The sequence below is a fragment of the Notechis scutatus genome, chromosome 2, assembly GCF_049901735.1.
Source record: "Notechis scutatus isolate UNSWTSFEM ecotype Mainland chromosome 2, rNotScu1.2, whole genome shotgun sequence".
Classification (NCBI taxonomy): domain Eukaryota; kingdom Metazoa; phylum Chordata; class Lepidosauria; order Squamata; family Elapidae; genus Notechis; species Notechis scutatus.
This window is the reverse complement of record NC_142010.1, coordinates 40,003,119-40,025,973: the sequence shown is the minus strand read 5'-3', so window position 1 is coordinate 40,025,973 and position 22,855 is coordinate 40,003,119. Positions and strand designations below refer to the sequence as shown.

General features: G+C 35.4%; 1 protein-coding gene across 1 annotated transcript in view; it reads right to left on the bottom strand.

Moving 5' to 3' along the window:
- The window catches only part of LOC113417959 (contactin-6-like), a 137,876-nt gene that overhangs the window by 73,155 nt on the left and 41,866 nt on the right, over nucleotides 1–22,855 (bottom strand). Inside the window, exon 5 of the mRNA XM_026676589.2 lies at nucleotides 20,697–20,799. Within this exon, the coding sequence (XP_026532374.1) occupies nucleotides 20,697–20,799 (103 nt within the window). The remainder of the gene's footprint in view (nucleotides 1–20,696; nucleotides 20,800–22,855) is intronic.

Genomic DNA, 22,855 nt, shown 5'->3' with positions numbered 1-22,855 from the left:
ACACATTTGGTTATCTCATTCTCTCCTTGTACTGTACTGTATTGTGTTGTGTTATGTTGTATCCTTCTCTTTTCCCCCACAACGGTCCTGTGAGGTAAGTTGGATTGAGAGAGAGTGACTGGACCAAAGTCACCCAGCTGACTTTCATGGCTAAAGAGGGACTAGAATTTATGGCCTCCTGGTTTCTAGGCCAGCACCTTCACCACTATGACCAAACTGGCTCCTTTCCCCTCTCCTTTGGAGGTTTTAAACATGTGTTGCATCTACCGTTATGGAATTGTCAGTGATTTGCAAAGCTTGAAATAAAGTCCATAATCCTCAACTGCATTATATTCCCGGCTGCATGTTTATCTTTCCTTAAAACTTCTGAATGAGACTAATTAGCCATAAATAGCACTGCTACAACACAATTTCCCAACTGTAGTTTTTAATATAACAATTTAAAATAAATTATTTTAGATGTGTATAAAATACATTGGGTATTTGATTCATGCAATTAAGTATGGAAATGGGCCTCTTAAATTTGTATTTAAGACCCTTAATAAAGTTCCCTATCAAAAGTTTTTCAGTAAAGTTAGCATTTGTGGTGTAAGAAGAGCTGTCCTTTTATAAATTACTAAATTACTAAAACAAAGGGGTAATAAAAAACAAAAAGCAGGAAATAGAGATGTTCAATATTCTATATTGGAACTGGTCTTTTTAATATGTTCATTGATTGTTTTAATTTAGGAATAAGCTGGCCAAGTCTGCAGATAATAGCAAACTATTCAGGATGATGAAAACCAAAAATGATTGTGAAGCGCTTAAGAAAGATATCTTTAAACTAGCTTATGGTCAGGCAACTTGCAAAACTGATTTAATTTAAACAAATGGAAGATGATGGAAAATGCATACTTAATTTATGGACTTTTTTATTGAAATACATGATGGCAGCAACTGGCTTTTTGATTGATTATGTGTCATTGGGAGCTGCATAGTGGCCTAGAGGGGAAGGAACTCATCTCCCACTTGGAAGGTTCCTAGTTTAATCCTAGGCAGTGACAGATGTCTCTCTATCAGTGCACAGAGAGAAAATATCTACTGCGAACTCTGCATAGGTGTCAAGAAGCACATCTGGCCAGTAAATTCAGTTGCTCCAATGCCACCCTGACAAGAGGGATTACAGGGTCATAAAAAGAAAAAAAGTGCCCTCAGGTTGTTTTCAGCTTTTCATGAAATAATAATAATAATAATAATAATAATAATAATAATAATAATAATAATAATAATAATAATGCAATCGATAATAATAATGTAACTGATCACATACTGAGCTGTTGCAAAACAATCGCTCAGACTGACTATAAACAACGTCACAACACAGTCACTTAGATCAGGGGTCCCCAACCGCCGGTCCGCGGACCGGTACCGGGCCGGGAACAAGCCTTACCGGGCCGCTGGTTGCTGGGCGCCGCCATCTTTTTGGTAAAAGCGCTTCTGGTGAGCTTTTCCGGGTAGAAAGCTCACGGAAGCGCTGTTTCGTCATAAAAGATGGCGGCGCCAGCGCTCGGTGAGCTTTTCCGGGTAGAAAGCCATTTCTACCCGAAAAGCTCACCAGAGGCTGGCGCCGCCATCTTTTATGACGAACAGCGCCCGTGACGTCACCGGAAGCGCCTTTTCGTCATAAAAAGATGGCGGCGCCCAGTTGACGCCGGTACCGGGCCGCGGCGCCCAGCTGATGTCGGAACCGGGCCGCGGCGTCGAAAAGGTTGGGGATCCCTGACTTAGATGGTCCACTGGAACATGTGTTGCAACTACCATCTGCCTGTAATAAAGACCTGGTGGGATCATAAGCCTGAAAAAGTGGTCGAAAATGAGCATGCAAAAAACTATTGTGTGACTTCCAAATACAGACTGACAAAGTTTTGGAACACAATAGCCTGGATATCATGATTGTGGAGAAGAAAAAAGTGTGGATCGTCGACATTGCCATACCTGTTGACAGCAAAATTGACGAGAAACAACTTAAAAAAAAATCACCAGATATCAGGACTTGAAAATCGAACTGCAGAGACTCTGGCATAAACCAATGCAGGGGGTTCCAGTGGTGCTCAGCACACTGGGTGCTGTGCCTAAAGACCTAGGCATGCACTTAAAAGCAATTGGCACTGACAAAATCACCATTGGTCAGCTGCAGAAGGCCACCTTACTGGGATCTGCTCATATAATTCGCCAATACATCACGCAGTCCTAAATACTTGGGAAGTGTTCAACTAGTGATTTGTGATACAAAATCCATCTCATTTGCTATGTACACTGTCATTTTTTGTATCAAATAATAATAATGGATTTTCTCTATGAAGTTAGCTTATATGGATTTAAAATTAAGGGAATGGTCTAACTTAGTTTCCATTCTTACTTCCATTTGTGGGGGAACATTAGCAGGAGAGAGAGATGTATCTCTATATGCTGTCTATGTGTATTGATAAGCTAAAACAGAAGTGCCTGACTTCTGCATTCCATGCCATCCCTACACTTGGTTGCAGGTCTCTTCCAGACTGTTGCTACTGAAACTACAAAATACAGGGGTGTTATTGTATCAACTGTGATTAACTAAATTAGTTATTGTTTCCTTTTGGCCCTGTCTTTAATTCCTTTTTTGTGTGTAACCCTTAGCATACCAAGATCAGGTACAGCTATCAGCCTCCAAATTACTGTGCAATCCCAGACTGGTTTGGTTAGATTCAGTTTGCAGCAAATGATATTATTCACCCACGTTCTCATGCAACATTTTTTTATTGAAAATCTACTTAAGAATGAAAAGAGAGAGAGAGAGAGCCTAGAAGCTTTGTTGTCTTTAATGAGACCCACTGAAGGAATCAGAGACCAACAGAAGTGAAGCTGCATTAAAGATATGCTAACACCAATCCTTTCCCCAGGCAAGAAACAAGAAAGGTGAAACAGACTAGCTTGGAGAAGACCACACTCCAAGCAAACTGCCCTCCAACTTGTTAGCATTTCAGAATAGATACAATATTCCATCTGAGCAGCTTATTGCAAATCAAAACATTTGAAACCTGAAAATTATAAATTGAAATCCAAAGTTACAACAATGACAAGAAGAAAGGCTGGGTATGCTTGGGAGAAGGTTGGTCTTTCTTTGCATTTTTATAGCTTTTTATCATTTTTTTGGTTATGTCTAGCTCAATGGACTTAATACAATAAAATATCCCAAAATGAACTGTAGACAGCCACTGCTCCATGAATCTGGAGTATATGACTCTTAAATGTAGACCCATATATCTTTAATGGAAATCCAGCATGGTTTTGATTACTGCAGTCTATATCCCACCTGATGCCAATACTACCATAGCTTTGGGATTCTTGTATAACGTTGTTAGTAATCAGCAGAATAAGTATCCTGATGCTGTGCATATCATAGTGGGGGACTTTAATCAAGCTGATTTAAAAGTAGTGCTCCCTAAATTCTATCCGCATGTTAAGTAAGCTACTAGAGGAGAAAACATATTGGATATGGTATATACCAACATCAAACGTAGCTATAAGGTTATACAATTACCACATTTGGGACAATCAGACCATATGTCACTGCTTTTAGCACCAGCATTCATCTGTCTTAGGAGACGGGCTCTGCCAATAATAAAGACAGTGAAATCTTGGCCAGAAGATGTCCCAACAACTTCAGGATTGTTTTGAGAACACGAGTTGGGACATCTTTTACCACCCTGACCTAGAGGTGCACACTTGCAACTGTTCTGTGCTATATCAAAACCTGCACAGATACTATCACTGTGGATAAACATATTAGGATACATCCCAATCAGAAACCCTGGATGGCCAAAGAAGTCCAGGGCCTCTTGTGGGACAGGACCAAGGCCTTTAGGTCTGGTGATAAGGAAAGATACAGTTGGGGCCGGAGCTAATCTGAAGAAAGGTATTCTGGGTAGAAGATCATTGGTTGCCCTCTCCCCTCTTTAGAAGAACTTTATAGCTCCTGCTGCCTTAAGAAAGTTCAAAACATTCTCAAAGCTCCATCTCATCCTGGACACCCTTTTTTTGAACTATTACCATCTGGCAGACGGTACAGAATAATAAAAACAAGGACAAATAGGCTGAAAAACAGCTTCTATCCCAGGGCAGTAGCTCTGTTGAATTATACTATGGGATTTTCAATTCAATGTGTGGACTGTGAAGAATGTGTGTTTGTGTTTATTTTCATGGTCATGATGTGCACTGAAGATGATGTTTGATTTTATTGTACAAGGTGCAATGACAATAAAGTAAGGAGATAAAATAGTTCTGGAGTTCTTGGTAACAGCCACTTGTTACCACTCCATCACCATTTGTGGTTCCCAGAGTCACTGACAAATCCATGTTCTTAAGTCCTTTTGGAAAAGCAGCAGGGTGAAGGACAATTGTACCTCAGGAGGGATCATGTTCCATAAAGAAGCGGCCACCAAGAAGAAGTCCCCTTTTTATGGTTCCACCAGATGACAAATCCTAATCAATGAGACATGTAACAGATGTGGTCCTTCAAACAAAGTTGATCCCCAGCCAACACTGCCATGTAACTGATACTGTGTCCTGTTTGATTTTAGGATTGACAAGTACTCTTGGCTTTCAACTGGCTTCAGGAGCCAGTGTATAGGGTTAATTTTTACTATATCATATGAAGCAAGGCTGATGAACATTATTAAGAATATCCCTTATGCCAGAATATTATATCTTTTTTTTATAATAAAAAAAAAACCCTATATATGAGGTATCAATATATTTCAGGTCATGATACAAAGTGTGATTTATTTTATTTTGTTTATTTTTATTTATTTGTCAAAAGCTTACAATATAACAGAAACAAGAATAAACGTAAGTTTAAATACAAGAAATAGGAACTAATAATTGGGGACAATAGGACAGAGACGGTAGGCACAATTGTGCACTTATGCATGCCCCTTAAAGAACTCTTAGGAATGGGGTGAGGTCAACAGAGGTTAGTTTAAGGGTAAAGGAGTGGGGGTTTGAGCAGGTGACAACAGAATCAGGTAGTGAGTTCCAGACATTAACCACACTGTTGCTGAAATCATACTTCCTGCAATCGAGTTTGGAGTGGTTTAGGTCTGTAGGGGGCATGCATAAGTGCACCAACATGCCCACCGTCCCTGTCCTATTGTTTCTTTTATTTTTCTTATATGTATCCATGTATTCATAACTATATTTTTACTTATACCTATTATCTTGTAAGCAATTGACAAACCAAATAAAATAAAAATAAATAAAAAGTTTATATCTGTTGTGCACTCTAGTGTTGTTGTTAAAGCTGAAATATTCATTAATTGATAAGATGTTGTAACATATGATTTTATTTAATAGATGAAAAGCTATATATATATATTGTTATCTGCAATACTTAAGGATACGTTATTCTCATTCTTCTGAGTGTATTTTACATCCAAGTGCGAGCTATTACTGGGCTGAAGAAGATGCACAGGGCTAAATGAAATGTAATTTGTGGTGTTTTTTTTTTTTTTTTAAAAATGCAGTGGTTCTCTCTTACTGTTCCTTCCAGCACTGATAAAAGCCATTATTTTTGGCAGAGATTTTCACCAGCCTATGCATTTTATAGTGCAGCCCAAGGTTTTAATTATGTACCATAATGAGTCTTTTTTAATTTGTTAAGGGTTGATTATGATTTATGATGAGTCACTAATTATTTTTGCCTCAACTTTTGTTACCTCTTGATAGCCACTTGAATGCTGGAGTGGAAAGGAGGAATCAAGTTGTTTTTTTTTAAATTATTATTATTGTAAAAAGAAGCCTAAAATGTACCACACTTTGCCTTAAGAAATGCAAAAAACATTGGCAGTTGAGTTGTCTATGCATTATCTGTAAAAAATTGACATAGTGGAAAAATAGATAGAAATGTAAACATAAAAATGTAATATTCAACAATACGTGATTCTATGAGTAAAATCTATTTTGACAAGAAACAATTCTCTTAAGATTCAGGCAGAGATATTTTCCAGCATTTTTTTTTTACTTTTAAGGCAAATTGTATTGCATAAAATATGTAACAATTAACTGCTACCACATGACATGTTTTCTTGTATGGAAAGAATTGGGCTGCTTCCTCTTATTTTCCTCTGTATTTCTTGTTGCTTTATAACAGATTATGGAGATGCAGTAAATGAAAAGTTTGTAGAATATTGAAAATACACTAATTTCCTATTTTTAACTTTCCAATTCAAGGACTGCAAACAACTGTATTAAAAATTTACCCAGTAAATCCCCATTTGTAATGGAAAAAACCCACTCCAACCTCCTTCACTGGAAATAACAGGGATTGGAACAGAGATTTAGTAATTCAAAATGTGTGCTCAGCCACTGAATTCTGAGCAGCCAAGGCCTTCCCTGTCAGTTGCTATTTTTCAGTTCTAATGTGGCATACATAGTTTGTTAAGAAGTATGGCTCTAATTGGAACTTTTTCTTCAGACTTTCATCATCTTCGGCTTAATGTGAAATATTTTGTGATCAGGTCAAAGATAAGACATAATTGAAATAGACATGTTGTAGATTGATGGAGATCGTGGATAGCATTTGTGAGAGCATCCCAGACTTTCAAATTGATATTGTGTTTTTAGCTATCAGCAAATGTCTCCTGTACATCTGATGTCAAAAGATAACCCCCTTCTTCAGAATTATTGTTTGAAGGTTATTGATGTTCTTGTTACTTGCACAAATGTTTTTTTTAAAACAGCAAAAAAAAAAAGGATAACCCTTATAGAAAATGCTCATTTTAGAAGAGAAAGGGAGAATCAAAGGGACTTATTTGTTCCATAGAAAAGAACCATTTATCTGTTTTCTAGTTTCTGATAAATTCTTTTCACCTTTTGTGATACTTTGGGAGCAAGCAAAAACTGGCACAAAATCTTCAAAATAGAGGCACATTTCACAAGGATTATCTGCCAACATATCAGTTCAAGTTGATTGTAACCTGGGAAATGAAGCTGCCCCTTATTTTCTTTTTCCAGACCAAATATTTATAACTATTTCCTCTCCAATATTTCCCAATAAAAGCTTTTTTATTTTTCTCCTTTTCCTTGACAATCTATCTTGTCTAGTTAAAAACTTTCCTTTACTTAAATAGTAATAACCACTTGGCTGCTCTGTGTTTATTTGTTGTTGTTTTTTGCAGTCTTATCAATTACACTACAAAGAATAAAATAGAACAGAACAGAACAGAATAGAATAACATAGTTGGAAGGGATTTGGAGATCTTCTAGTCCAACCCCCTGGTCAGGCAGGAAACCCTACACCACTTCAGACAAATGATTGTCGAACATCTTTTTAAAAACTGCTCAGTGTTGGAGCAGTCACAACTTCTGGAGGTAAGTTATTCCACTGATTAATTGTTCTAATTGTCAGGAAATTTCTCCTTAGTTCTAAGTTGCTTCTGTACTTGATTAGTTTCCACCCATTGCTTCTTGTCCTTCCCTCAGGTGCTTTGGAGAATAGCTTGACTCCCTCTTCTTTGTGGCAGCCCCTGAGATATTGGAACACTGCTATCATGTCTCCCCTAGTTCTTCTTTTCATTAGACTAGACATTTTCAGTTCCTACAACCTTTCTTCATGTTTTAGCCTCCAGTCCACTAATAATCTTTGTTGCTCTTCTCTGCACTCTTTCTAGAGTATCAGCATCTCTTTTACATTGTAGCAACCGAAGCTGAATGCAGTATTCCAAGTGTGACATTACCAAGGCATTATAAAGTGGTATTAACACTTCACATGATCTTGATTCTAGTTTAGGAACTAAGAATCACAAGGAGTCCATCCAGTGGAAGATTACCAATTTTACAGAATAGGATACCAATAGAAGAGAGTATTTGTTCCTCAGTGTTGATACAATATTACAATATCCCAATCAAGCAACTACCACCTCAGACAAACAATCAGTAAACAGTAAACAACAGCCTAATCAAGGAACCATAAGGACGCTACCATCAACACTGAGAAGATAAGCCATTTGTATATAAACACAGAGAAAACCCCATTCCCTTCAAGCACCAATGATATTACCTGTCTGCCAGAAAACAACCAAAGACAGGTAGCACTAGTGATAGGTAGCACTAGAGAATAGGTTCTCAGATAAATTAGGCCACCATGGATGTTTACAGACATTCAGTCTATAATCTTAAGGGTGGAAAGTCATGGTTATATATATTTCTGATCTCCAAATTTGTTTTATTTATTTATTTTTTTATTTATTTATTTGATTTGCCAATTGTTTACAAGATAATAAGTATAAGTGTATACATAGTTGTGAATACATGAAATGGGTACATATAAGAAAAATAAAAGAAGAATAAGAGAAACAATAGGACAGGGACGGTAGGCACGTTGGTGCGCTTATGCACGCATAATATGCTTATGCACGCATATTGTTGACCATATGTAATGTATATTTCATATTTAAGGGTCCTTAGTATAATAAATTTGGTATTAACATTCAATACTATACCTATGCAAATCATTTGCTGAAGTGATTCAGCCAGCCACTATATTATGAAAGGTTACATTAATGCCAGAACTTATTTTTATTCTAGTATGATATTCTGAGCTTTTCCTTATAGTCTTTCACATCATAACTGATATTCAACACATGTGAATTTATTCCAATTTGTGCACTCATTGCTTTCCACAACTATTAAGATGATTCTGGGGGATATCCCAGTCCTTTGTAGTAGACTGGGAAGGTATAGAAAGACTACAAAGAGGAAAAATTCTATCTGATTGCAAGATTTGAATAAAAATAATAGACTGTGACAACCAGGATCCGTAGAAGGCTTTATTTAAGATATTTGCAAATAGGACCCCAACTCCTAATGGCAGATTAGGAGAAGGAGACACTCCCTTAAAATGGTTACAGTCTTTTATAGGATATCACATTTAAAAGATTACATACTTCTTGTTTTTCACACATAGGAATTATAGGGACTTTCATCAGAAAGAAATGGATAGACCTGGGTGTTTTTCCATAACTCCTCCCAGACTCCTCCATGGAAATCCCCTAGCTCTCATCATCATCATCAGATTTCCTGCTTTTCACTTCATTAACAAACTTCCTTTAATGTCATTTCATGCTAGAGTGACCTAGCATGAAATCTCAAGCCAAAGACATAAAATGTTTAACTTTGCAATAACAAGTTACACAAACATGACATTCTTATATAAATGTTCAGATATCTTTCTAGAAGGTCAGATTAAGAACAAAAATGGAGTCTCTTTGGTTCTATATCTTCTTAGGTGTAATAGGTAAATATATGGTATATATACATGTTTTTCCACATATAATACTGATCAACATTGGTAGATAGATATGATTGGATGCAATCCAATGTCTACAAAATAGTCTTCAATTGAGATGACATGGTTGCCACATCTTTATCTCACAATAGCTCTAATTCAATTCTCTATTTAGCATGATTTGGAAAATAAATGTTGCACAGTGGAAACAGTGGAATAGACAGGAATATACAGTAGTGGATAAATTGTAAATGGGTATACGTGTATTTGCGAATGCCATCTTGATGAGTGAAGACTGGACAGTAAAAATCTGGTAACACTTAAATTGTTGGTGTATCTTCTGGCCAAGGACAAAACAGCTACTATTTTTTTCTGTGACAAGAAGGGAAGCAGTCAAGCAGCAATTATGTTAACTATGTACAATATAGATGAGAAGACTTCTGCTCAATTATCAACCATATTACACAGTCACAATATTGAACAGGCATCATATTCATAGTATAAGCAGAAAGTTTACAAAATAGACATGTGAATAATTGTTTTTTCTAAATTTTCTGTTGGCTTTTTCATTCACTATAGTAAACTATAAATCTCACAGTCTGAAAATAACCACATAGATATTTTCAGTACTATACAAAATAATGTCTCATGAAAATTGACAAGCTGTCAACTTAATTTTCTTCTATTTAATTTATTTTACCAACTATGGCTTCTGTTTGATCCCATTGTTTATAAATTATCATAAAAAGTTTGCAAAGCTATTATAAATATTTTCAGACATGCTTCTAATTTATATAATCACTTTTTGCAATCTGTTTTCCAACAGAAAATGCCTTTTTATCAAATTTACTTTAACAGACAACTTTGAGCTATAAACTGAAACTATATATAATTTTTTAGATATTATGGTTTTCAGTAAGTGTAAATACAACATCTTAGTCTAAATTTCTGAAGGTCCAAATCTCATATGTAAAACGGTTCCTATGTGGAAGAGTTACCAGCCCTATGAGTTCCAGATATGTAAAAGATAGGTGCATTCCTTTTTCCCCCCTGTGGTAACATGTAATTAGTACAACTGGTTTTAATTTTGAATATATTTAGAATTAGAATTTGCTTTTAATGTCTCTGTAACTCAGGACTTTATGTTCATTACAAAGTGTTTCCTTAGCAGTGATCCATTAGACCTTAGCAATGAAAATACTTTAACAAGAAAAAACAGACTCCTATAAAATGAACACATTAAAATTTTATATTAATGAGAGCTTTTGATACTATTCATTTTAATAGAAGAGTCAGTGTTTGATCAGATAATTTAAGCACTATGGGAAAATGTAACCTTTGAATTAATGGTAGAACTCACTTTGTAACATTATTTTCACAAATATAAATGAGCAAGGGTCATATACTCACTTCAGTTTATTGTTCAGTAATGTAAGCAAAAATAATCTTTAATTTAAGCTTCTAATTATATTCATAATCTAACAAGGAATTCAAAAATAATATTGCAAATATTTTTTTGTATGTATCCTTGTAAAAATAATCTGAATTCTTCAGCATTACTTGATTGGATTACCACAAAATGCTCTAAAGGGAGACAACCCAGAAACTGTAGATGGTACTAAATGAAACACCAAGATTATGATTGGACAGTCCCACAAATAGAAAGACACCTATATTAAAATCACTGCATTATTTGTTTGTTTGTATGTTTCCAGACCCAATTCAAAGTACTGGTCTTTCATCTATATACTACTAAAATTCTCTCTTGATGTTGTTTGTTTTTCGAATTCCTATAATTCCCATTTCTATTTTTTTGATAGTCTTGGTCGTCTTGTGAATTTATTTCTAATTCGTCTCTACTACTCGATTCTTCATGGCCTATCAGTCGTTCATAGAATTCTTGGGCTTTTTCCACGGAGTCTACTTAAATTTTTCTTTCTCCCCAAGTGATTAGCATTCCCTCTGGGATCAGCCATCTGAATATGGAACCTTTTTGGTTTAATTGGTTCGCCAAGAATTTATAATCTCGCCTCTGCTCTCTCACTCTTCTTGGGATTTGTTTGCGTACCAAGATTTCTTTTCCTTTGTATGTAATTGTTTCTTCTCTAGAAATTTTGTATATAATATCTCAAATTTTCCTTCTGGCAAATCTAACATGGACCTCTTTTGGATGTTTATGTCATCTCGTGTAATTTGTGCTCACTCTGTATACTTCGTCTAACTCTTTCAGGATATCGTCCTTATCTTTTTCCAATAGGTCTGCTAATATTCCTGCCATCACTTGTTCTAAGTCTTCTTCTTTAGATTCCATTATATTTTGGAATCTCAGATATGCTGCAGACTTGTCCATTTCCAAATATACCAAGGAGTCGTCCATTTCTTTACTCAAATTTCTTAATTGCTCACCAACCATTTCCAGCTTCTTTTCCATTTGTTCCATTCTTTTCTCAACCTCCTTTATTGTTAATTCATTCCTTTCTAGTGTTTGCTGTATTGTTTCAATTTTTTTATTCAACTTTAGGATGTCTAATTTCATTTCTACCTTTAATTTTTCCATCTTTTCTTTTAGTTCATTTGTGTCAGCTCTTGTTTCGGTATGATTTTTCACCATTATTTCCTGAAGCTTCAGCATGGACTCTTGTAAAGTAAGAAGGGTCGATTGAAATATTGGCATTCGTGATGGTAGGTTGTTTTTCTCCAGGTAGAGTTTCTTCAATTGTCTTTTGTGCCATCACTGAGGTTGATGGCATTGGAGTTGTTTGTATTGAAGAAGTCTTCTTTCCAGTTTTAAGCATTGTGTTAGTGACAGAGGTCATTTCTTGTAAAATTTGTTTTTGTTTTTGAATTATATTAAATATGTTGTCCCAAATTAATATTCACTATTGAGAAGTATCAACTATAAATGGCCACTATGCTAATTAATATGATATGTTACAGGATTAACCTCTCTTATCAATATATATTTTCTCCAGAACACTTTTACAGCTAATTTCTAAATCAAATATCTGGATTTGTAGATCTTAATAATATATCAAATTCCTCTATTTAAATTTAAATACTATTAATCTGTATATCTATAAGTGCTATAGAATCCCAGATCTCAAAATAGTGTTATGAAATAATATTTCAAATACTTACAAATCCAAATAAATAAATAAATATATCAACCTTACTGTGCAATAATTAATTAGTTAATCTACAGTAATCACAATTAATCACAATTAATTATTTAATTCAATGCCTATAATCAAACATCTGTACCTAAATAATTAATTAATTATCATCTCCCTTTTGTGTGTGTGTGTTATAACCAAATATAAACTCAATATTTACTAATGTATCAATTAAATCATATATAAATTACGTTTACCACATTCAAAAATCAGTTGATAATTATTGCAATCCGCAAATTTAAAATCTTAAAGTGTCTTAATATAATTGTTCAGTTCTTCGAGATTCCTTCACCGAGTGCACCGGAAGCACAGAGTTGCTGAGTAATGTCTCTGATTTCACTATCTCACCACACTTTCCGCTGTAGCCGTTTCTCCTTTCGTTTAAAAATTTTACAAGTCAATTTTTAGATTCAAATAGTCTCTTTCTTTAATAAATCTTCTCCAGTTACTATAGCTCCAGTCCAATAATCCAAAAGGAGACCAGTAAATTATTCAATTTTGTTCGTGGAATATTTAAAGTTGTAATTTAATTCCTTACTTCAAGTCTCCCCCCATCTCAAGTTCGTCCTTCCAATTTTCCCCAAAGTCCACAATTCAAATCCTTCAAAGTTCCCTTAAATTAAACTGTTGTTCTTTCTTTCTTCTTTTTTTCTCTCCCCCAATTATTATCAGTCTCTCAGATCTCTCCGATTCTCTTATCTTCTCTGTCCGATCGCTCGCGTCCTTACCCTCTTCCATCTCACGAGCTCTTTCGTTTTCGCCGCCGCTCGTATCTGCTTTGGCCGCTGTTTTCGGGCTTCGCTCTGACTAAGATTCTACAATATTCAACTCTCAATCAGGATCGCAAATTCTTTCACTTGCACTCTTCGTTCACCACAGTCTGTCACTCACTCGCTTCCTCTTGTATGCAACGATCAAGGCTTTAGGACCGCCATTACTGACAGTCCCTTGTTGTCGGTCTCCACAGGGTTTCTCTACGTCACGATGAGAATCGCCTATTTCACACCATGACTTGAGTCTCCCCACACTGGCACGCTTCTCTACAAGATGCGTGCACCCCTAAGGATCACTCCAACAGCAAGAGGAGAGAGTGTGAAACCAAGGGCGAGCTTCAGCACCTCCATTTGCCCATATCTTGTCACCGGAAGTCTCCTATATACTACTAAAATTCTCATTGTGCTTATCTGGATAACTTGAGGGTCTATTTGTATCCTCAAGTTATCCCAAACTGTACATTATAATGCAATAATGTTTGGTTCAATGTACCTAAAATCTTCTAACTTAAAGAATGTTTTTAAAAAAATCAGGTATCCATTATTCCAGCATATTAAATTTTCCAGAAAATTCAGACCAGTTTTATTCACAAAGTTGTGCCATAGCAATGTTTCCGCAATCGGGTGAACTTGGTCTTTAATAAACTGATATTTTCATATTTAATTTTCAAAGCAAAGTAATAGAATACCATTCAGGAAAATTTAATGATCATTCTGGTCACATCAGAATGCACTTCCTTTAGAATAGAATAGAATAGAATAGAATAGAATAGAATAGAATAGAATAGAATAGAATAGAATAGAATAGAATAGAATAGAATAGAATAGAATAGAATAGAATAGAATTCTTTATGTGTCATGGAAAGAACTGGGCACAGTTAGCTCAAAAGATAAAGTTGATTGAATATAATTTAATTTTGCCCTTTTATGGGAAATTTTGAAAAGGTTTTCAGATGGCCCTCAGGTTTCATTGTGAACCTTGGTTGGGCAGTTCCCATATCATGGGAAGCCAACTGTTGGCATTGGAAGTGGTTTTCAGATAATTTCCCAGAGAATACTGTATTATGTTATAAGTCATGCTTCGCAGAACCCTTGGACTGTGACATATTTGGATCTAGAAACAGCTATTCTGGATGATCAAAATGTGAAACAATAGATTGGCATTTCAAGAGTTTTGTTCTAAGGTTGGAACAAAACACAATATTTATTCTAACCATGAAACAAATGGCATCATTTCATCAGTTCAGCATTTCCAAACATGATAATTGGGCTCTTTTTTGTGGTTTGTGATTGTGTTCCTTTCCTAATTTTATTTTACTCTGCATAGCTAGGATACTGGTAGTTAGATAGCTTTAGGAATATATTTTAAAAGGGTGTTTAAAAATATCCTCCCCCCAATGTTAGGTCTGGTCAGTAATAATATTTAATGATTGCAGAATTGTCCCAAAGTGGAAATAACATATCTACCACGTCAAGATAGATTAATTGTAATCAGTTGTCCTGTCATATATACAAACAAATCTTCTTTCTGATAATATTTGAGCTATACAGGAAACTTCATGCAACTGAAAGAGTGATGCTGTTATATTCATCCTGTTGAACCTCTGAAATGGCACAGTACAAGTCATCCACTGCCTCTGGCTTTCCATTTTTATTTGGAGTTTGGATAGAGTTGGATGTTGAATAGCATTATGAATGTAATTGTAGTAGTCTCATTATCTCATGTAAGAAACTATATTACAGATGCTACCTTTTCCCTTTAATAAGAGATATATCCTGTGGTTGCTCATTGCACAACAACACCATCCAAGTAATAGATGCAAATTTGTGCTGTGTTAGACAACGCATTCTCAGATGTGTTGAACTGAAAGCCAAGGTTTTATTTCTGTATTTACCATAAATAAGTGAGCTCAGTGCACACGTATGGATCTTTGTGAAGATAAATCCTGACTTAGTTTGTCTGAACACATCAAAGCATGGGGCTAGAGTTGGTAGTTGTATCTATATTCTGCAAAAACAGACAGCAGGCATTTGGATTCATAAGTCCCCAAATTAAAAGCAAAGAAGAAAAACATTTTCTTCAAAGTGACAAGTTGAGACAAACTTGGCATCAATTTCAGCTTGACTGAAACAACACAAGAATCACCCGTAAGAAAACAAACCTCTTTCTTGAGATGAAGGCATAGGCAGAACATCTCTCAGTCTTACAGTAGGTCACTTAGTCTTTATGGAATATTTCTTGATAAAATTAAGTTTACAGGTTCAGATAATTAAGATCATGCATAGTTAAACAAATGAGACAATGAAGAAATCAGAGAGCCATTGCTGCTGCTTTTTTGACATAAAACCTTGACATAAGTGAATAATTACATTCTAAAATACTATAATAATTAAGCAGCTTTTCATATTTTTGTTTGACTGCTTTGGCCAAGGACATACACAATCTCACATAAATATATTCTAATGAAAGCAGCAAGTCTTTTATGTAAGGATTGTGGTGTTAATGTGACAGCAAATCCAAAGGAAACATCAGCTGGTGGCATGATTGGTATTCTCTTTCAGATGGAGGCAGTTAAGAAGGCAAAAAAAAAAGTAAGGTGTGAGAAAAGTAGCAGGTTAGAGACTGCTGGTTGCAGATCAGACAGGAATAAGTGTGACTCCTTGTAAAAGAGAATATGTGGGCACAAAAATGGATAAAACAAAGATGGAAAAGCTCAAAGAAGGAGTTTCATATTGGACAGCTATTTCGAAGCCTAATGTGGACCAGAAGAAGTGAAGGATTAGTTAGAATCTTTCTTTCTCTCAAAAATAGAAGTGTGATGTGACTACAAAATGAGAAAATTCACTTTAAGCTTGAATCAAAAAAGTGCAATTACTATATCACAAGAGTAGTTCTGTGTGGGTTTTATGTCAAGTTCTAGGCACCAAGGATGATGAGCTGTAAAGAGAAATTGAAGTAGCTGTATATATTTAGGTTTGAGCAGAGAAGACAGAAGAATGATTTGATCACATTCCTCAAATAGCCAAACGGCTCTGAAAGGAAGTTGCAACCTGTTAACCATAATTCTAGCATGGAAGATAGAAATAACAGGATTCAGACTCCAATTGTAAAAAAAAACAATACTATGAACAGGACATTAATGGGTCTGATAATAAAAAAAAACATAAGGCTTGTTTCACTAAACTATGTTCAAGTAGTGGCTAGAAGGGCAACTTTCATCTAGATTCCTACATATATAATAACAGGTTGAACTAGATGTCTTGGGTGGTTCCTTTCCATTGGGTATTCCTGTAGAACAGGGAAGATAATAACATTGACATATTTAATTGTGCATAATTAAAATGGATGATTGGTGAATAAAGCTATTTAACTGTGCTCAGTAAAACTAAGGTTCCATTTCAAAATTGGAGAGGAAGAAATTGAAAAATATGGAGGAAAATGGGAAAAAGAGAATGTGTTCTTGTCAATGGTCTGCACAATAATGTAAAAACATTCCTGGGGATAAAAATGCAGCACACAATACAGTACATTGATAAATTTAGACGAGAACTGTGCTTTTTACTAAATACTAATATTTAGCATTTGTAAAAGTTTTGATATTGCTGATATGTTTCCTAGCACCAGTTTAACTAAGGGATTTGCCAACCAGGCATTTATACTGAATAGTGGTTGAACTTTAAGTTACAATGCTTTGCCTCTTTAGAACAAAGAATCTGATTTGGGGCCAGTTTTGCAAACATGAGGACATACCAGATGAGTGGTAGATTTTGAGTGCTTGTCATGGGACATAAGATGCTATTCCATCTGAATAAGCAGGGCTCTCTTTATGTTTTGATGAATGGAGTAGAAAGTGAGAATAGGGTAAGAGATTGGTGGGAAACATAAACCTCAGATGAACATGAAATGTCATTCAAATGACAGTTTTCTCCATACAGAGATAGATGATAGATGACAGACAAACAGATAGACAGATAGACAGATGAGAAAGAGAAATAGATAGGGAGGGAGGGAGAGAGAGAGACCTGCACTTGGTTTAGAGAAGAAACAAAAGTATATGCTATCATAAAGAGAGTAAAATAATTGAAATGGAAATGGCTTCAAAACAAGAATAACTGATGGTAGATGGGCCAATGAAGTCATCGAATGGAATCCACTTGATAAAAGCATCTACAAAAGAGACCTAAAATAAGCTGGATCAACAATATCAGCTCAACTGGCAAAAGAAAGTTCAGGACCATACTGGTTGGAAACATGGGAAGAGGGTTTCATCCTGCAATGATAGACTATGGCTAAAATGATGATGATGATGATGATGATGATGATGATGATGATGATGATGATGATGATGATGATGATGATGATATGATATGATATACACATATACATATGCACACACTCACATGCACACATAATAATGCAGGGGTGGGATTCTACTGGTTCATACTGATTCTGCACAGTTCGGAGAACCAGCAAATCATGCCCCTGGCTGACCTGTCCTCTCCCCACCCAGTCAGTCCTTATTGTGATGCCGTGCACGCATGACATTGCTGATTGCATTCTCCATCACCCGCCCCACCTCACCCCACCCAGTCACTCCTTATGGTATTTTTTTTCCTCCCAACAGTCAGCTGTCCAATGATGAGCTGTGCCAGGATCCCCATCAGGAGGCAAAAAGGGGTGGGTGGGGTATGCAAAAATGGCTTCCCAGGAGGCTTTCCTGAGGCCCAGGAGGCAAAAAAAAAAAAAAATAGAGCGTGGGGGGGGTGCTGCAAAAAAAGAAGAAGCCACACCTACTCAGTCACATGGCCATGCCCACCTAGCCACACCCACAGAACCGGTAGTAAAAATATTTGCTGTAATTATGGGAAATAATATAATATATATATATATATATATAATAATGGGAAACCTGCCTTTTCAAAACTATGCTAACTAAACTACATGACTACAATTCCTTAATTTGTGTTTCCTTAATTGGGTAAGAGTTCCAAAACTGGGCTAATTTTAATTGTGATTTTTGTAGAATTCGGGGATATCCAACCTTGGCAACTTTAAGACTTGTGGACTTCAACTCCCAGAATTCCTCAGCCAGCTTTGGCTGCTGAGGAATTCTGGGAGTTGAAGTCCACAAGTCTTAAGGTTGCCAAGGTTGGAGACCCCTGTTGTATAGTGACAAATAGTGGTGTCTTTTTTCTTTTCTTTTTAACTTCAGTTCTGCTGTAGTTGTATTTGATATTATTTCTTCTTGTTCTTGGTGTCTAATTGGAGGAGGGGGAGGGACAGATATTTCACTATATCTGTGTCATCTCCTGTCAAATGGTATAAAAAAGTAGCAAAAGCTAATTTGGATCTGTGACCTTCATTTTTTGAGACTAATCCCACTAAGAGATAATGCACACAAATTTATATTTCCATTTACAAGAAGAAAAATGAAGACCATTAGAAGGACTTATATAACATTTTCTTTGCTGGAGTAACTTTTCCAATTCCTTACCTAAAATGCAAAATATGTTTTTTTTTTCTTCTCAGGAAAATGCTTAAAGATGCTGTAAGTCACTTTTATCTATTGGCCTTCCTTTGGGTTCTCCTATTTCCACTTGTATTTGAATTGAGAGATACTCATTTACTTAGCTTACATTTTGGAGTAATCAGCTTACAGGAGAAGTCTGTTCTCTGGCACTAAGCTTTTTAAAAAATGCATTAAGATTTTCCTTTAAACAAAATGACCAGCCTCAGGCAATTTTACAATGTGTGGTGCTAGCACAAATCTAACACCAGAGTTACAATGAATAATGGGTTTTAATTTTAATAAAGGGGGACCAAGTGAATTGTTGCAGAATAAAAAAACTAGTATAAGAGTTCTAATTACATACAAAAGCTAGCAATCAATAATTAGCACACAAACAAATGAAAAACCAACCAGAAAACCAAAGAACTGGACAAAAAAAGCACTGAAAAGTAAAGCATTGTATAGTTGCTCTACCAACTATTCTATGGGCCTTTTTTGCCTGAGTTTGGGGCAGAAGCCTTGATTTATTGGCTGAGTCAGTAAACCTGTTTCTGTCATTTCCTATCATTCTGAGAACATGCAACTATTAACTGACTAGCTACTTCTTATTGGAAGAAGATAGGGGCTTTATAGAATTATAGAAATCAAGTCACTAGCTAATCTATGGCTCTTTATTTCATTAGAGAATCATTTTAGTTGGTGAATGTAGCTGGCACTGGTCACAGTTTTAAGAAGAGGATACCATTGGTAAAATAAGTTAGTTTCCTTCAGTGAGCTATAAAGAAAACACCTCTCCTTTTCATTAAATGCTGTTATGGGGGGTGTTCTATAAGTCCAAATATAGAATTCAGAGGTATTTTTCAGTGCCAGAGATGGTTGTCTATGTTTAAGATATTGCTGGCATCAGTCTAACCATAGTGTCAGTACCTGTTAAATAATAATTGAAAAGTAAACGGAAATAGAAAATGGTCTGTCCACAAAATCAACAAAGACACCAAGTACATTTTTCTTTTAAATGGGTAGATTAGAGGAAAACTGGGGAGTTATGTTCAAAGTAGTATATACTGGATGTCAGCCCTGTGGATTTACTATAGAAAAGCTGGTCAAATTCGTTATGCTTATAATGATATCAATGTAAACATATTTATTTAATGGTTACTCATAAATATTATAATATTTGTAGCTCAGGGTTGAAATGAGGAGTCTTTGGTGCTCTGTGAGCTTGGTTGTTTTCTTGCAGACATTACATTACTCAAACATCATCTGTGCTTGTAAAGAAGTGGAATTTGCTCTCAGTCTCGTGGCTTGCCCTGGGGTGGCCTTAGGGGTTCTTGGGTTGGGCTGTTTACTATTGGCTTGTTTGGCAATTCCTTGACTGGGGTATTATTTACTTGATTATTGGTCTGATTTAATATTGAAGTATATACTCAGATATTGTATATTGTATATATCTTCTATAACAATCATTGGTTGTAAACTTTCCTTGATGCATTTTTGAAGCATATGGGGATGTTGTGTAATACTTGCACATCCTTGGGAAATGAATGTTCATAGTTTTTAACAATACAAGTATAATACAGCCTACTGAGTCCCATAACAGAATACATTGTTATTTGGAGTGGGGATGTGGAAGTGGGAGAGCACTGAATGTGTGAAAATCAATTGCATTTCAGTTTGCATATCAGTTTGATAAGAGCAGATTTGGGAAGTTTGTATTAAAATGTGAAACGAACAAATGTGGATTTCATTCACTTTTTTTTTTTTTACTTTTTACACTCAACTTTGATAAGGTCAAATCATATGAAAATCTTAAATAAAACATTTTTTTGTGATCATGTATCAGCAGCCAAATCCAATCTGCTATTTAGATAAGTGTTTGAGAAATACCTTTACTTTAAAAATCCCCATCCCCAAATATGGAAAAGATGAAAATTCTTACTTTCCAAGGCCAAAACATTCCAGCCGAACGGATGTGCCTTTTGCTGCCTGTATAGTCTCTGGAAAACGCACTTCAATTTTTGGCTCATATTCTCCCATCACACCTGCTGAATACCAAAAAAGCTTGTAGCTGAGTTGTGCTTCAAACCTACTAATACAAAATAGCAGCATTTTTTTTTAAAAAAAAAACAAAACCAAAACCTGCGGAGTAATTTGTGAACTAACAAGTATCTTCTAGTGAAACCAAGAGTGAACCACTATGGAGAACTTCATTTTTAGTACAATGACTAATATAAATTCCACAAATTAATTCTCAATGGTGAGTCCCCTTGACCTCTTGATCCAGATTATCAAATGAGGTCAAGCTTTGTCAATTACCAGAACATGCAGGGCTTTCTGTTCCGATTCATAAAATAAATATATAGCTAAATAAATTGAGTTTTAAAGTCAACCAATCAGAATTGGGGGGGGGGGGACCCAATAAAAATATCCTGCCAAGTGCTTTTCTGTCTTAATTTTGAAAGAAGTCAGATTTAAATATACTGATTGGTGTTTACAGGAAGTAAAATGAAACAACTCTCATAATAAGCCTGGTATAGAAACATATTTGTAGAGCAAATGGTTAGGAGAAAGCTGCTTTGTAGTATGAATTCAAACTGATATAGTCATAGTTACAGTACACATTAGTCTATCAAGGATGAAACAAATTTATTTATGATTATTAGAATGTTAAGCAACTATCAGGGACACCATATTGAAATGGATGCCATAAGGACAAAACCATTCCCAAAATGGGACACAACCAAGTCAAATATACTTAACATCAATTTTAACTAATTAAATGATGTACATTAATTAATCAAAGCAGGCATAGACCTTTAAAATAATTAGATTTCTTCCCAGCACCCATTCGGTTCATAATTCTACTAATAAATTTATTTCCTCCTCCTAGCTGTAAAATAAATTTATTACCTGTCCCCCATCTATTAGCAAATGACTTTTCATGAACTACCATAGCTTACATTAAATTAAATTTACAAATTGATTGCCCAATCCAGTGTCTATCACCTTTATAATGAATTTTACAATTGATTTCCAAAACCCAAGTCAAGACATTTCATAGAAAAATGGGTTGTCATAATAAAAGGGACTGATGAAAACATGCAAATAGGAATATCTTCATTGTTCTGGCCAAAGCATCAAAAAGAGACATATAGTCAGAGCTACATATCCCAAACTTTTCCCTTTCCTCTAAGTTAGAGGTATAACCATAGTCCCAGTTTTCCTGTCTGATATTAAAGATACATCTATTCTTCCCAATGAAAGAGATGATATTACCTGTTATTACCTAAACAAATATCTATTGGAGGAAAGCAAGTAAATGAATGTTATATGAATATTATCCCTATGACAATATAATGTCTAATTTAAAGGATTCCACATTATTCCTCACTTACTTATCTGGATATAGCAATCATCCGAAACTCTCTGTTATTTTTATTTTTGTGGTATAAGTATGTCATGCTCTGAATTTTGTTGCTATTTCATCAGAACATTTAGTGTATTCTATTTAGATCCATGGCTTGGACGAAGCAATCACATTTGTTAATGAATTTTTGAACTATGCATTTTGAATTGTGAACATTTAATTAAAAATATTTTTCCCCCAGAAAGGAGGCTACTTGCTTCAGTGCCTAAGTGGGATTAGATCTAGTTTGACGCATCTTACATTTGAACAACAAATGCTTATTACATCTGAATTTGAAGATTCTTGAAAGAATGCAGTTAATATAGGCATTAAGATTTGGCTTAGTCTGCTCTTTTCCATTGCAAAGAATTTGGTTATGAGGCTTTTTAATGTCATGCTTTTATGTGGCATGACAGTTTAAACATGAGAGTAGAGAGTTTCATGGCTTCCATCTAGGATGCAGTTAAACCACCCTAGTCTTTTGTTGGTGGCATTGACTGTTAGTCATTCAAGATGCGGTAGTTTAAACTGATGTCCTGGAGCCATATCTACTGAAATATCCCAATGACTCCTAACAATTGGACTTCCCTAGACACTCTGGAGATCATCTCCAAGTAACATTAGTGGGGATTTATGAGAGTGCAGAACTTTTATTTCTGAAATCTCTCCTTTTGGAATGCCCTCCCTACAAG